Source organism: Taudactylus pleione, unplaced genomic scaffold, assembly GCF_031769625.1.
Source record: "Taudactylus pleione unplaced genomic scaffold, aTauple2 ptg000395l, whole genome shotgun sequence".
NCBI lineage: Eukaryota > Metazoa > Chordata > Amphibia > Anura > Myobatrachidae > Taudactylus > Taudactylus pleione.
In genome coordinates this window covers 4,672,883-4,686,180 of record NW_028284796.1, presented here as the reverse complement: position 1 = coordinate 4,686,180, position 13,298 = coordinate 4,672,883, and the positions used below count along the sequence as shown (strand labels likewise).

The 13,298-nt window shown below is 40.3% G+C and overlaps 1 protein-coding gene across 2 annotated transcripts in view; it reads right to left on the bottom strand.

Annotated features, from left to right (window-relative positions):
* Nucleotides 1-5,833: 5,833 nt before the first annotated feature.
* NYAP2 (neuronal tyrosine-phosphorylated phosphoinositide-3-kinase adaptor 2) overlaps nucleotides 5,834-13,298 on the bottom strand; it is a 234,027-nt gene continuing 226,562 nt past the window's right edge. Inside the window, exons 4-6 of one of the 2 annotated variants that reach the window (XM_088446263.1) lie at nucleotides 12,418-12,630; nucleotides 8,729-8,800; nucleotides 5,834-6,743 (exon numbers count right to left, since the gene is read on the bottom strand). In XM_088446263.1, the coding sequence (XP_088302389.1) occupies nucleotides 6,613-6,743; nucleotides 8,729-8,800; nucleotides 12,418-12,630 (416 nt within the window). In that variant the 3' untranslated portion in view covers nucleotides 5,834-6,612. The remainder of the gene's footprint in view (nucleotides 6,744-8,728; nucleotides 8,801-12,417; nucleotides 12,631-13,298) is intronic. The other variant, XM_088446262.1, reaches the window with a different exon arrangement.

Genomic DNA, 13,298 nt, shown 5'->3' with positions numbered 1-13,298 from the left:
GAACTTTAATCTTTTTGGAAGTGTAACCATGGGCGTTTATAAGTGCATTTGTGTCCTATCTCATCTTTTTTCCTTTCTATCGTGTCTCTCTTTAAAAGCAAAATATGCTTCAGGATTATGGTGTTGGCACACAGGGCCCGATTTAGAGTTGAGCATAAAGCAGCTGCAAATGCAGATCTCTGCCTGTATGCTGTGCGGCTGCACTGTCCACTATCAGCACACATGTGCACCACCAGCCCTATCCAAGGTGCAAGAGATCAGACTGAAGGCAGATAAGTCTCTGCATCGCTCTCCTCTGCATAGGCCGCAATTCTGTGTACACACCCAGGCACAATTCTCCTGCATGCGAACATCCCATTGCCACACAGTTACACCCATTCAGCCTTAAGTGCATATACAACCAAGAACCATATGACTCTGAATCGCCTGTAATTGCTCTAAGTTGCGATTGCAAACCTTAGCGCATGCAGTTTGATAAAAATAGCGCAATTCATCTGGAGATGGAGTTGCTTGGAACACTGAGTTGGGCCCACAGTGTTTAATACTGACTCAGTGAAGCCGTAACTTAGTACATTATTGTGTGTGCTTTTACTTCTTTACTTCACTAATTATAGGCCACAGTGTCCATGTGCAGAATAGTGGGACTAACATTGATACATAACAGTTCCTTTTTTAAGACCCAGGAATGTTGGGAATGCTGGTCCCAACTCTGGATTATGCAGACTGTCATTGATGGCTGGCACTCAGTGATGTAAGAAGCGCGTGACCACCGGGAACGCTTTATAATCTTAGTGGGTTTGGCACTGGTACAAGTTTGCAATGTTCTGCCTATCACAAATGTTGTTGCAGAATGAGGTTATTTGTATAAAGACCAATAGAGTGTTTTGCCAACATAGGTGTATCTGAGAGATTGCTGCTCCAAATACTTACAGTGGGAAAGGAATATCTGCACCATTTACATTTGCCCCTGAGCTGAGGGAATTTATGATAACCTTCCATTAAGCATATTTTAAATGATGAACTGTTATTTTACAAAAATGGTAATTTTTTTGTGTATTTCTTAAATTCTGAAAAACAGGGGCAAAAACTTCCAGGGACAATTCATTAACATTTGGTACTGTCCTTATTAGGCACATTTGGCAGCTATCAAACATGTTTTCCTAAAGGCTAATTCCCAGTCTGCCCTGCCAATCAGCAGAGAGACATATTTGGATTTATAGTGTAACAAGTGATGAGCTGCACGTTACAGTTCCTTTAATGTAAAATACACCTAGCTTTTTCCAACAAGGTGAAAGAGTAAAAATTAATGAAATACATGAAGTGGCCTTATGCTGGCCATACATGCTACAATTATCGGGGCGATCCGCCTGATATCGGCGGATCGCCCCGATAATTGTAGCGTGTGGGGGGCGACCGAGGGTTAAATATTGCTTGGTCGGGCATGCCGGATTGTCCAGCATGCCCATGAGATGCGATATTTCCCGGTAAACTGTCGGCCGCATCGGGCAGTGTATGCCCAGCCACGGCCGACAGACAGACATTTCCTGTGTTCCTTCCTACGGAAGGAACAGGGAAATGTCTCCTCCCCTGGGGGCGGAGCGCAGATGTCTGCCGAATACACTGTGAGAGAAATTTCACAGTGTATGCCAGCGACATCTGCGGCTGGCAGCCGGCCAGATAAAATGTCTGTCGGTCTGACAGGTATTTTATCTGGCCATGTATGCCCAGCATTAGAGTGCAAACCTTTCAATGTCTCCTACTCTTCTTCCTATCTGATTTGCCTCATGATATAATGTATATGTATCAGATACATGATAATTCCAGGGCCGTAACTAGGGTAGTGCGACCTGTGCCACGGCACAGGGCACCGCAGGGCAGGGGGCGCTGTTTGGGCCTGTCCATTTTCTTGTTTATTATCATTCTCACTTGTAGCTTCCTCTTCTTTTATCCCCAGCATCTCCTGGCCTCCCCTTTCTCCTCCCTGGCCCTTCCCATTGCGGCCATGGCCCTTTTCAGGTGCACTATCGTATGTCCCTATTTAAAAAAGGGAGGGGGAGGCGCCAATGCTCTCTCTTTCAAGGGGTACCAAAAAGTTTAGTTACGGCTCTGGATAATTCCAACACCTTTTTCTTCTTCTCTCATGTAGGTCTGTAACTGACATTGCTCTACAGAGTGTGATCATAAATATAGTACAGGAGAGTGGTCAATAAACATGAGCCACAATAAATGGTAGTTTTAATTTATCTGACTAAGCCTGGGTACACACTTGGCGATCTATATCTATCTATAGACGTGTGCACCCCATATGTCTGCACCACAGTTGATGCAGATATATCTTAAAGTTATATCAGTGCATCTGCATATGTGTACGGTAGAACCGCCGACAACCCATACAGTTGCTGTAGGGACACTGACATCTCAATAGGGCGGGCAAATTTAAATGCCGGTCCAGTTGTGATGTCAGCCCAGACACATCAAGCAGACGATTGGTAAGTGTGTATAGCTTACCAATTGGTCGCTTTGACAGCAGGTCAGTCTGCTGACCGATCCGTCATCTAAATGTGTACACAGGTCCCAGCATTACTCTTATTCTGTGTGTAATAAAGAATATATAACTCAATACAGATACATTGATAATTTAATCTGTAACTCCGCCTTTCTGTAAAAAATGATTGTCATTTGTAAAACAATAAATGTATCCTTATAGAAGCCCTGCTAGTATAGCTCACCTTTACATTCTTATAGAGAGTTTATCCAAAAGCTACCTGATCTTCTCTATATGTAATGTATTAGTTGCTTAGCAGCCTATGTCATGTGCTCAATATCGCTCTCTTTTAAACTGACAGGGAGGAGGGGGGGGGAGTATCAAATCTTGGAAAGAGATAATGTAGTTGCCCATAGCAACAAATCAGCTTCTGTCATTTATGTAGCACAGTCTATAAAATAACATAAGCTGATTGGTTGCTTTGGGCAACTTCTCCACTTCATCTTTCTCCAACATTTGATACATCTCCCCCAAAGTGTATATTGTACTGTAACGATGTGCAGTGCAGATTATAGATAAGAAAACGGTGAAAATAGCAGCTCCACGCTCTCAAACCCTCCTACACAAGAGCAGGAACGCACGGATCTGATATACTATATGCTGCTTTTAATATTGTATTTCTCAGATTGTTCACAAGTAGTCCTGTATCCAACCACTCCCTCCGACGTGTATCAGGACGTCCCCAGTTTTGCAGTATGAGCAATTAGTGTTATAGTACTAGTCGAAATAACCTAAAACATTAAGAGAAAAAGTGTTTGACTTTATCCTAAACAGTGGGCACTAGAGAAAAGAAACTACTGCATTATTTGTGTGTCGTACAAGACTCACCTAATAGGATAGTTGCAATTTAAAGATAGCAGCGTCTTCTAGCAGCACAGTATGCAGCGGTGTCAACCAATGTTGTATAACAAATGTAACCACAGTACAATTGAAAGGAGCACAACCACGGTTAACAGTTTGGTGCTAATAAAGTAAGCTTAGGGTTTTTACGGGGCTATAAACATTACTGAAGAATGATAAATGATTGGAAAGACTCTATTGCTGTATAAGGCACGGGTAAGGCAATCAGTGGAAGACAGTGACATTGAAGGACAGTGAAAGACACAAGATCGTCTCTGTATATACAGACTCATGTGAGCTTCTATGCCGTGAAATCACAGGGGCTGTACACGTTTACTGCATTGCCTTTAAATCATTGCAAGCTGTGAGGCTGAGGATGATGGGAAATGCAGTTTAGCCTAATACAATGCAGATACAGTTTATTAGGAGCAATCATCCCTTTCTTTGTGTGTTTCTGCTCACAAAGCCCATAAGAATATAGTAAACAGTGATGTTTATGATGTTAATTTCAAATCTTATCTAAGTCTATATATTGTATATATATGTTTGTTTCTAAAAACTGTCTAATACAAGCTGAACTGCTTAGTTGTTTAAAAATATAATACCATCAGCTATGCTAATGATTTATGATACATTATTTTGTCAAGTGCTAGTCCTAAAAACAGAAACAAAAATGTACCCTTACATTGACCTCTATGGTTGATGATCTCAGTTCTGTTTCATCTAGTAGAAAGGTTGAGTTATCTTTACTTATGTGAGCCAATAAATGTCTTTTAAAGAAAGTATTAACTTCAAATGTGAATTAGATAATGCTAAATTATTTGTGACAGTGCCATCCTGTAGCTTCTGTGAAATTATTGTACCTGAGCCACGTGTTCTGATAATTACATTTATTACCTTTTACGTTTGTTTCATGTATGTAAAGTAAGTTGGAGCCATGCAACAGTAAAGCTGGCCACACACTAGACCAACTTACAGTACATCCAACCAGCCAACTAGTTGATTGGTTGGAATGAAAATCTGGTAAGGTATGAAAGCAAATGACAATCAGCAATTTGCTCCCAAACACCGGAAAATGGACAAATACTGTTGTTTGAACAAATTGTTTAGATCAAATATTTAACAAACTTGTCTGACGACCATTTTCATCTGTTTTCTGGCATTTAGGAACAAATTTCTGATCATCATTTACTCCCATACCTTACCAGATTTCATTCCAACCAGACAACTAGTTGGATGGTTGGATGAAAGTTGGTCTAGTGTGCGGCCAGCTTTAGTCTAGATTCTGCAAAAAAGTACTGTCTCAACCTGCCTTGAGCATTCGGGTTTACTCTTCTATTTTCCATTCATACTCAATGTTATATAAACTGGCCTGTTAGCACCAATATATGCTGCTAAATAGATTGATATATTTCCTTTACTAAAGTATATATCAGATCACATTATTTCTAATTAGTGAAAACATGTTTATTTTTTATTATTGCATATATTGTATAGAGTGAGAGAAATCTTTATGGTACCTCAAAGTCAGAAAAAGCAGAGATTGTAACATGTTTATAGATATGTTAAATAATGTAGCTTTTGCTATGTGTAGACATAGATATTTCTGGCACGGAGATTTAAAATGTGTGCTTTCCTTTTAAAACTTTAAAATCACATTTGCATAACATAAAATATAATTGAGTTTTTCAATTCATTCCATGCGCCTCAGTCTTGTCAATTTATATCACCCAATGGGAGGAGTTGAGCAGACTGGGGGCAAAATACATCTAGTTGTGCTGAGAAAAAAGTCTCCAAGATTATTCTCATGAGATAAAGAGGCAGACAAGATGCATTGTAAAGGGGAATGCTTGTTTTGCAGAGTGGTGCCCACACCTGTCCACTTACTGTAGCAAATGGACTTCATTTTTGTACTAGCTCTAAGCCGGAAAATATCAGATCTCATCCTTTACTTATGACATGAGGACCCAACTGTTACCCAATATTCTATTAGAGCTACATGGCTGCTTCCTGTCTTTGGGTCTGGAGAAGTCCCAGCATGGGCTTTTCAGCTTTATAAATCCGGAGAACTAGAGATTCTCCAATATCTACTAGGTAAGCCACGCAAATACGTCTATGCGTCCTGATGTGACATAGGGGCCCAGGATCCTTCAGATACGCCGCTGACTGTTTCACTATTATATTTTATTTGTAGTATTTAGGTACTATTCATACCTAGCCTCTCATAACATAGAGAACTTTAAAAAGCTCTGGCCATGGGCACACTGATATGTTAAACATGTTGAAAGTGGAAGACAAAATAACACATTTAATGATTACATTTTACCAGCTACTAACTTTCATAGTTAGTTTGGTAAAGTAACACAACAGTGATACACAAAATCATGCACTGAAAGGAAAAGATATCAGCACAACACAAGTGTGATAAAGTATTTTGATGCTGCCTTTATTTGTATTCTTTTTCAAGATGATAATATAGGTATGGATATTCATGCACAAACACTTACATGTCATCTTTATTGATTTTGGCAATAGAATGGGCTCAGTATATGCCTCTAATTGCCAGGAGTTCTGCAATCCCGGTCAATTGACAGAGCTCTGGCAAATAAAAGAGGTAATGGCTGCTGTACAATATACATAATACACAATATGTTATCTTTAATTATCTATTTATTAATGCCACAGGGCAGAATATTGTGTAGCTGCCAGATGTTGATGACAACGATGGCTGTGCAAGTATTTTGTATAGACAGTGACATTTCAGAGTGTATTACAAACATGCACCAAGACCAAAGTACTGTAAATGCAAAAACTGTCACATATATTACAATACAGAAGGGAGAATGTTAAAATGTATGTACAAATCATTGACAATGCATTCATTGCAGTAGACAAGACGTTCATCTCTACACAGAAACAAGGTTGTGAAATTTATCAAACTCTGGTAAATCGTTTTGACAGTAAAAAATGTTCACAAAGTGTAAAAAAGTCAAATAAAGTACAAATAGCAAAATGTTACAATAAAATCACAGGATGAGTAAAATCTGGGTCAACATAGAATATTAAGTACGAGAAACACAAAGCTCCTCCGTGAATAGAGCTCCGGGTGACTTTGTTGACTAATGGCAGACACATAGTGGACCATACGAGGACAAACACACAGAGCTGACGGCAACAGATGACAGACAGAGAAGTGGAACGTATTTGGCATGTTGAACCACATGACGTCATTCACTACTGGGTAACGGTGGTACCTGGCTCTGTTGTTGCTCATTGGCTTGCCTGAGGGGAGTAACTGAAGGAGGAGGCACACCTGAAGTGGAAGCAGATCGACCTAATTTGCAGCTTATTTTCATTTCTGCAAAATAAACCATCAAACAAGAAATTATAATAACAGTTACAATTGTACAAAAGTCTGCATAAAAGCAGCAAGCAATTACCATCCACACAGCTTTATATATTACTACATTCAATATGTTGTATAATATATTTGAACCACATACAATTTGTACTTCTATTTCTAACCTAATATAATATTGTTGTATTAACATTTAAACAGACAGGATCAGACACTCAGTGCAATTGCCAATAACACACAACTTAGGTTCCACAATTTTCATATTCTTATAATTGCACCTTATACTGGAGATTGTGCTGGGTTTATTTTTATTTAGAAATTATTTGTATTTTATTTTAAATTAACATGAATTATAGGGGGTACCAGTTGTCCAAAGCCCCATCACCTTTATCTCCAGACCTGCAAGCAGAATTAATATATATGAAAAGCATCTAATGATATGATTTTGTTTCCCGCTTCAATATACTGTACTATGCAGTTAGAAGAAAAATAATACTTTCCTGCTTTTGTAACATAATTGTACAATATTTCTCAAGATGCATCTTTGATGTCTGATTTTTTAGATTTGCTTAATTTGTGGCTGAGACAGAACTATGTAAACTGAAAATTGCCCCCTCCAGTCCATAGATTGCCAGGCATTTCCCCAAAACATGTGCCCCCATTCACCCGCCCCCCCTAGTAATGTTGTATATTTATTGTATGTATATTTATTGTACAAGGCTATGTGAGGTTGGTAATATGTATAATACGCATAACATGTGTTTGTGGGTTGTCCTCTGACCATTTGTTTATCTGCTTGCTGACCCTTTACTGTTTGGGGAGGGGTAGAATCAGTGTGGACACCTTGAGGCTTGGTGAAATTTGGATCAACTCATTGTCCTTTCCTCTTAAGTTTAAACTAACCGTTCCATAAATGTTATATTACGGTCAACCTTGTATCCAGCCCATCTGTGTCACCCCTGTATGTCACCCCTTTGAATGTAAGCTCTCACGAGCAGGGCCCTCTTCCCTCATGTGCTTCTCCTTCACTTGATTATACTTTAACATACAACAGTACCCAACCCTTGGTTGCCGACACCATGCTGCTTATCTAAGTGTTATGCAGCAATGTATTAATCATGTATCTGTCCTGCATTGATTGTACTGTTAATAACTGTTTTCTTGTGTGCTCATTTGTTTATGTACATTGTAAGGCGCTGCGGAACCCTTGTGGCGCCATATAAATAAAGGATAATAATAATAATAACATGAGTGAGCGAGGGATAGAATGTAATATATGGGTTTGCCACATGTTTACAGATGACAAGACTGAACCATACCTACTGTACCTACTCTCCCAGAATGTCTGGAAAGCTACTGAATTTTGGGGACTTCTCCTGCACTTTGGGAGAATAGATAATGCTCCCAGATGCCATCCATTTTTCAGTGGCTTGATGACAAAATTCCTGGTTAATTGTATCAACATATCCTTGACCCTCACTGTCTGAAAATCATTATATTTCACAGCAAGGGCTGGGATGACGTGCTTCCAGGGGTTACGCCCCCAACTCTATCACTTCCCAAGATCTCACGGAGGGATCCTCTTGAAAGTTGGCAAGTACACTATGTAGACAAAAGTGATTGGACATCCCCACGCAAGCGAAATTAATACCATTTATACCATTGCACATGACTTCCAAATGGCCACTAATATGGCGGTTTCGACAAGAACACTTCGTAGGGAGGCCCATGCACTTGCAGTTCTACGGAAACAATGAAATCTTTTATCAGGATGACAATGCCATCTGTCATGTTTCCAGGGCGACGCTGGACTGGTATACAGAAAATTTGGTAACCCGGATGGACTGGCCAGCTCGTAGTTCAGATCTTAACCCCATTGAAAACCTTTGGGATGAATTGGAGAGACGGGTGTGTTCTAGGCTGACTCGACCTTCTTCAGTGTTACAGTTGGTCACAGTACTTAAGGTGGAATGGAAAAAACATACCGCCTGCTGATGTCCAGGACCTTGACAGTTTGCAAAGAAGGGTGTCTGCAATAATCACTGCTCGTCGTGGACCTACAAAGTATGACATCAATAAAATCTTGTTGATCTATTTGTGGTCAGTGTCCAATCACTTTTGTCTACATAGTGTATTATTTGTTGGAGAGGAGTGCACTCCTGCTCTGTCTCCTCCCATGCAGTGACACGCCGGTGGGATGACATCACCACAATGCTAGTGGGCCACTATGTAGAGTGCTGCAGTACTGTACAGATGTGCAGTAATTAGCTCCTCTGTAAAGACTAGCTGCTGGTACCGTTACCTACCGCCATTGCTGCTACTACCGCAGTCACTGCTCTTTACCCTGTGTAAACCGCTGTTACCAAATAAACTCATCACCCTGGGTAAGGACATCTAACGTCTATTTCACATTCCGCTGACAGCTATTGTAACCAAACAGGCTTTACCAATAGGTTATATCAATATGAGAATGAGAATGACTGCTTCTATATATACAGTATTGTAAATTGTGATTAGTAGTGTTGTAATAAGGGTTCACGTACTTAATACATTTTCAATACCTTACTTATTAACAGTACAGTATGGCAAATGTGTGAAAATCACCGGCAGATTATAGTAGGAGTACCTCAGTTGGTATCTTGCCGCCCAGTGTGAGGTGGGAGCAGTCCAGGATTATTCAAATTTAGTGATGCACAGGGACGTAACAAGGTATTTGAAGGCCCAAAAGTTTGTAAGGGTCCTTATGTACCACCCAATGGTGAAAAATGTATATAACACATGTAACTTTGACAAGGAAGATGGGCCCCCAGCTCAGCTCTGGGGGAAGCAGTCGGGAAGCCGACAGACGAAACCCCGACCGCCGGCTTCCCGACTGTCTAATGCCGGCAAGGAACTAATGACAGGCGTCAAAATCCTGACGCCTGTCATTAGACCTACGCCGGGAGCCCAACACCCGGTTTACCGATTGAAGGTAAGCCGTGTGCCGGGCGCAGACAGCCGCGGGGGGGGGGAGGGTTAGGTTAGGGGCTCCCAGGGGGGAATTGGGGTTAGGCACCCCCCCGGGAAGGTTAGGGTTAGGCCATGCGGCCGGCAGTAAATCATACTGATCCCAGCTCTGGAGCCCTATAGCAGCTGCACCCCTTGCACCTATGGTAGTCATGCCCATGGTGAAGCAACTATGTAACTATAACCTTCACAATGGAAGACATGCCCTAGGTAAGGTGCTTGCTGCATTTTATAGTGTTTATTGCAAATACTTGAGTACAAACTTTTTTGTGTATAATAATAAGCTTAGGGTGAGCATCTTTCTGCTTGTATAGTGAAAACTTAAGTTCAAACATGTTCAGTAGTAAATAGTACAAATATATTACAACAGTGTCCGTGGATGAACAGGCAGACAAATAATGTAGTGAGAACTGTACAAGAACTGCATGAGAAAGGCCCAGAGCAAATAATAGATTTTGGGGTCATTCTATTTTGCCTATTTATCAAGTCCCCCTCCTCCAAAGTCTATCGTTGGCTATCGACCTCTCCATCATAACTGAGGACGGCAGAAATATACAATCAGTCAGAAAATCACTGTACAGGTGGAGTCCAGATAAAATGTCCATCTATTACTGTAATACAATACAGCATCTCTGAAGTTAATGATGGTGTTTAATGTGGAGAGTAGCGGTGGAGGAATTGGTGTAATAAGCAAAACCTTAGTATAAACAGACATTACCACATATTGATCTTGGTGCAATGTGAAGCTTTAGTGGTCTGGTCCATGGTCTGTGTTAGTGCATTAATGTAAATACTGTAGCAGGGTATATAGTGTAATGGTCTGGATTTACTGTGACAAATATATTTCTGATGACAAGGGTGTGTTGATGTAATGCAGGCGTTTAGCTGGGCATGTTGGCATGCTAGTGTAGAGAGTATATGACACAATATCATCTCTGTGGTATACAGAGGGCTCTCACTGAAACTATAATTGGCAAATCTCTGCACCTTTTCAGTATTTCAGTTAAATGTGGCCCAGACCCTTTTACATTTCTACAAAAAGTAATTTGAGTTCACATTAAATGGTAAATTTACATTGTTTTTCACAGTTGGTTTTGTTTTCTGCCACTTTTATTTGAAGTTTAAGTTGCTGTATTGCAAGCATTTAAATTATAAATGCAGTCATCATATGAGGTTTATTAATCCCTACAGATATGGAAGATGTGTTAATGTGAAGTGTGTGGGGTTCTACTTAAATCTAATTTGGTTCTTACTAAGTTTTCCCCAATAAATATCGATTGGGAGTTTCCATATACTCTAAGGGTTTATTGGTTTGCTGAAGATGTTAATGATACCATATAATGTGGGTGCAAATTGAATTACAATAGAGAATTACATTTTAATGGGTGATGGTCTATTGATACCTGTGGATTACAAATGCCATTCCTAGGGCACACTACACTAATCCCATCACTAATCATATATTGTACTAATCAAATTTCCAGACTGAAAAGAGAAAGCAGTTAGGGGCAATGTGTGAAGCAGTGACAATCCCTTTTTTCTGCGTTTTTGCTGAAAAAACGGGTTATTTTCGCTTCTCCATATGTACTAAAATGCAGACCATGGAGACGTCAGATTTTCTCCAGTGTCAACTTCTATTTCTGTTAATAACAGTACCACCAAAGCCAGCTATGGTGGTGAAGCATTACTGACACTTACAGTACTAACCATCAAAAAGCTGAGCTTTTCATTGCTAGCCCAGTAATACAGTACTTAGATGATACTATGGTTATTACCTAGTCCCGCCGCATATTCAGTTCTGAAGAGAACAAGTGATGAATTTAGTCATCCCAGGATTAAATTCCCGAGCCTCCGACCCTGGTTTTTTGCAGGGTCGGAGACCCGGGAATTTAGTCCCGGGATGACCCTTTCACACAGGGAAAAATCCTGGGTTGTTTAGCAAATTACCGTGTAAGAGTGAATCACCCACTAATTTAATTTTCAATGTGAAAGGAGTATCAGACAGAAAATGGCAAAAAACCTGGCATCCAAATGCCAGGTAAAAGCCGGGTTTTTTGCCATTTGGGGGGCGATTCAAATGTTTTTCAATTGTTGCTCTGTCTGGGCGCGATAGCCGCCGGCGCCGGCATTTCTGCACGCACTCAGGAAGGTGCGAGCAGAAATGTGTGAGAAAAACACTGATTAGGGCACGCTAACCGCAGTTAGCGCGCCGTAACCAGAATTTTAGACGGGTTTAGCCGTTTTACACAGCTAAACCTGGTCTCACAGGGGGCTAAGAGGGCGATAATTAATGAGCGCCCAGAACAACTGAATAGCAAAACTGGCCGCTCATTAATTAGCACGACTTAAAAAACATTTGAATCGCCCACTTGCTGTCTGAAAGTGGTATAAGATGCATCACCTTTCATTGTGCAAAAGGTTCCACTCATGTGAGCAAAGTAACACTATGCTGAATGAGAATTTAATGGTTTACTCCACCTTATAAAATAATTTTAAATAATCCATAAATAGACAGACAAGGCCTAATATCTGAATACATTTACCCACAGACTGTAGTAAAAAAAAGAGCTATAATTTTAGTCATTGGCATATGTAAAGAGAATTATATGTAGGTCTGTCCTCCCTGAGAAATAATCCTACAGATGACCATGTAGTCTGTATTTCTTACCTGAGCCATTGTTTCCTGCCAGCATGGTTGGGCTCACTGATGATCTTCCAAGTCTACTGGAAACATGCATTGTGCCCGATGTTCCATCCCATTCCTGAGACTTAATCGATTCTCTGGAGGATGGTGATGAATGGTGACCAGGTCGCTCTTTGTTTTCCAACTTTGGTAAAGGTTCTGTACTGTGACTTCTGACCTTCATTTCCTCTGATGGTTCTAAAAACATTAGATGCATTCATGGATTAATCATTTCTAAATGGCTTAAGTCACATTAGTAACATGCTAAGGACAGGTATAAAAGTGGTCTAGGAACATGATCTTTACCGATTACATGCTAATACATGGGCTAGTAAAGCTACTGAAAATGTAGAAATCAGAATTACAGTTCTTGTAGCTATGGAGATGTTGTGTTGAATTTATGTTTTAGATTGGTAATCTTTAAATTAAAGCAACTTTCCACTCTCAGACAATTAAAATGTTGGTTTTTACAAATCCTCCTGCAACTTTAAAAAAAAAAATCACACTAGACATCTCACGCAATATGGTGTATTCAGGCTAGACGTATGAGGACCCATCTTCTGCATGTCCCAAAGAGTATATTGGTGCGAATCTGCTTGCGCCGAGCATCTTTTTCGCCTCGAAATGCGACTTAGTTGCAATGCAACACTAGCATATCTGTGTGCAACTGAGTCTGTAAACAAAGCTCCACAAATTTAGTGTGGAAAAAAGCCACAGCTGCTAAATTGTAGCCCTTTGTATACAGATTCAGACTCAGTCTCACACAGATATACAAGTGTTGTATATCAAATTCATCAGTGCAACTTCCTGGTGAGTCTAAGTTGCAGGCGCAAATGAGACGCTCGGAGCTACAGTAGTAGAGTCGT